The sequence below is a fragment of the Tauraco erythrolophus genome, chromosome 3, assembly GCF_009769465.1.
Source record: "Tauraco erythrolophus isolate bTauEry1 chromosome 3, bTauEry1.pri, whole genome shotgun sequence".
Lineage (NCBI taxonomy): Eukaryota > Metazoa > Chordata > Aves > Musophagiformes > Musophagidae > Tauraco > Tauraco erythrolophus.
Window position 1 is genome coordinate 79,003,917 of NC_141467.1, and position 1,638 is coordinate 79,005,554.

Below are 1,638 nucleotides of genomic sequence, written 5' to 3' on the forward strand. Positions count from 1 at the left end.
TTCGGCTACCTTATGTGAACAATGCGTCTCAGGCTCCATTCACTCATCAGGCTTTACAATTTTAAGTCCAGCTGCCTTCCAGCTTTGATATTCACATTTTTTTTTAAACTGCTTCATACAGTCACAACGGGAAGAAAATAATAATAAACGTTAAAATAATAATTAAAAAAAAACAAAACAAACGAAAAAAAAAAAAAAGCCAGCCCAGGAAGGGAAAGGAAACACCTCCCGCCGGGGTCAGCGAGAATTATTGCAAATGGCTCCCGGGAGACGGAGCAGCCCCGCGGCGGCCGGGGGACCGGCGGCGGGGGGGGGGGGGGGGGGGGGAGACCGCGGCCCCGGCCCGGCTGCCCCGGCGGGGGGAGCAGGAGGAGGAGGAGCTCCCGGCGAAGGCAGAGAAGGGGGCGGGGGGCAGAGAGGGGGGTACACAACAACAGCTCGGGGCGGGCGGCGTACGCGGCCTCCGCCGGTGGGAAAGCGGCGGGGCTCGGCACTGCGCCGGGGGTGACCTTGGGGCGCATCCGCCTCACCCCAACCGACACCGACCCCGCCGCGCCCGTCCCGTCCCCCTCCCCGGCAGCGGGAGGGGGGCCCCGCCGCCGCCGCCCCGGGGGGGAGACTTACATCGCGGCGGAGCCCGCACCGCGCTCCCGCAGTCCCTTCGGCGGGGGGCCCCGCCGCCGCTAGCGGCCGCCCCAGCCGCGCTCCTCTGCCCCGGCCGCCGCCGCTCGTCCACGCCGGCTACTGCAAGGGCTGCACCGCCGCCGCCTCGGCCGCCTCGCCGTCCGCGCCGCTGCTCCCCGCCGAGACGCTGCCGCTGGAGGCCGTGGAGGCCGCTGCCGCCGCCGCTGCTGCCGCCGCCGCTAGCTGCAGCCGCCGGACGGCTTCTTTGATGAGGTTGCCGGAAAGGATGAGCTGCTGCAGGAGCCGGTGGGGGTCCTCTTCCTCCGCCGGCCCGTCGCCCGGTCCCGGCGGCGGTTGCTTCCTCCGGCGGGCGGCGCTCCGAAGCCAGCCCCGGCCGCACAGCTGCTTGGTCACCCGTTGGTGGCCGCTCCTGTCCGGCCGCGGGGGCTCGGCGTGCTGCTGCTGGGCTTGCGGCGGGGCCGGCCCCCGCGGCGCCAGGAGGCCGCCGCCGCTGCAGCGCGGCGAGTAAGGGGCGGCGCGGTCGCGGGCGCTGCCCGGCCCCAGGTGCTTGGGGCCGCGGGGCGGCGGCGGCGCCCGCTGGGCGCTCAGCTGCAGCACCTCGCCCAGCTTGGCCACCAGCGCGTCCACTTCCTTGGAGCCCGCCTGCCCCACGGCGACCGAGCGCTCCAGCAGCAGGAAGCGCTCGCCCGGGCGGCACGGCATCTCGGCCGGCGCCCTGCCGTGCCGCAGACGCAGCGGGACCGGGGCCGCTGCCCGCCGCCCCGCGCGCACGCGAGCACACGCGGCTCCGGCGGCTGCGGTTGAAGCTGGAGCTCGGCCCGCTGGGGTTGGTTTGTAAACAATGGGTGACGCGGGATCCCGCGCTCCTCCCACTGCGCCGGGCGGGGGGGGAAGACCCCGCGACCAACCGCCCGCCGACCGCTCCCGGCGCCAACGCCCCGCGCGGCGGGCGGGGGCGACTCGCCCACCAGCGCGGGGGCGGCTCCCGCCGCC

General features: G+C 73.4%; 1 protein-coding gene across 1 annotated transcript; it reads right to left on the reverse strand.

Moving 5' to 3' along the window:
- Positions 1-741: 741 nt before the first annotated feature.
- On the reverse strand, positions 742-1,347 carry LOC147529056 (GSK-3-binding protein-like). The gene has a single exon (XM_086609465.1). The coding sequence runs from the start codon at positions 1,345-1,347 to the stop codon at positions 742-744; it is 606 nt and encodes a 201-aa protein (XP_086465591.1).
- Between the last annotated feature and the right edge of the window lie 291 nt (positions 1,348-1,638).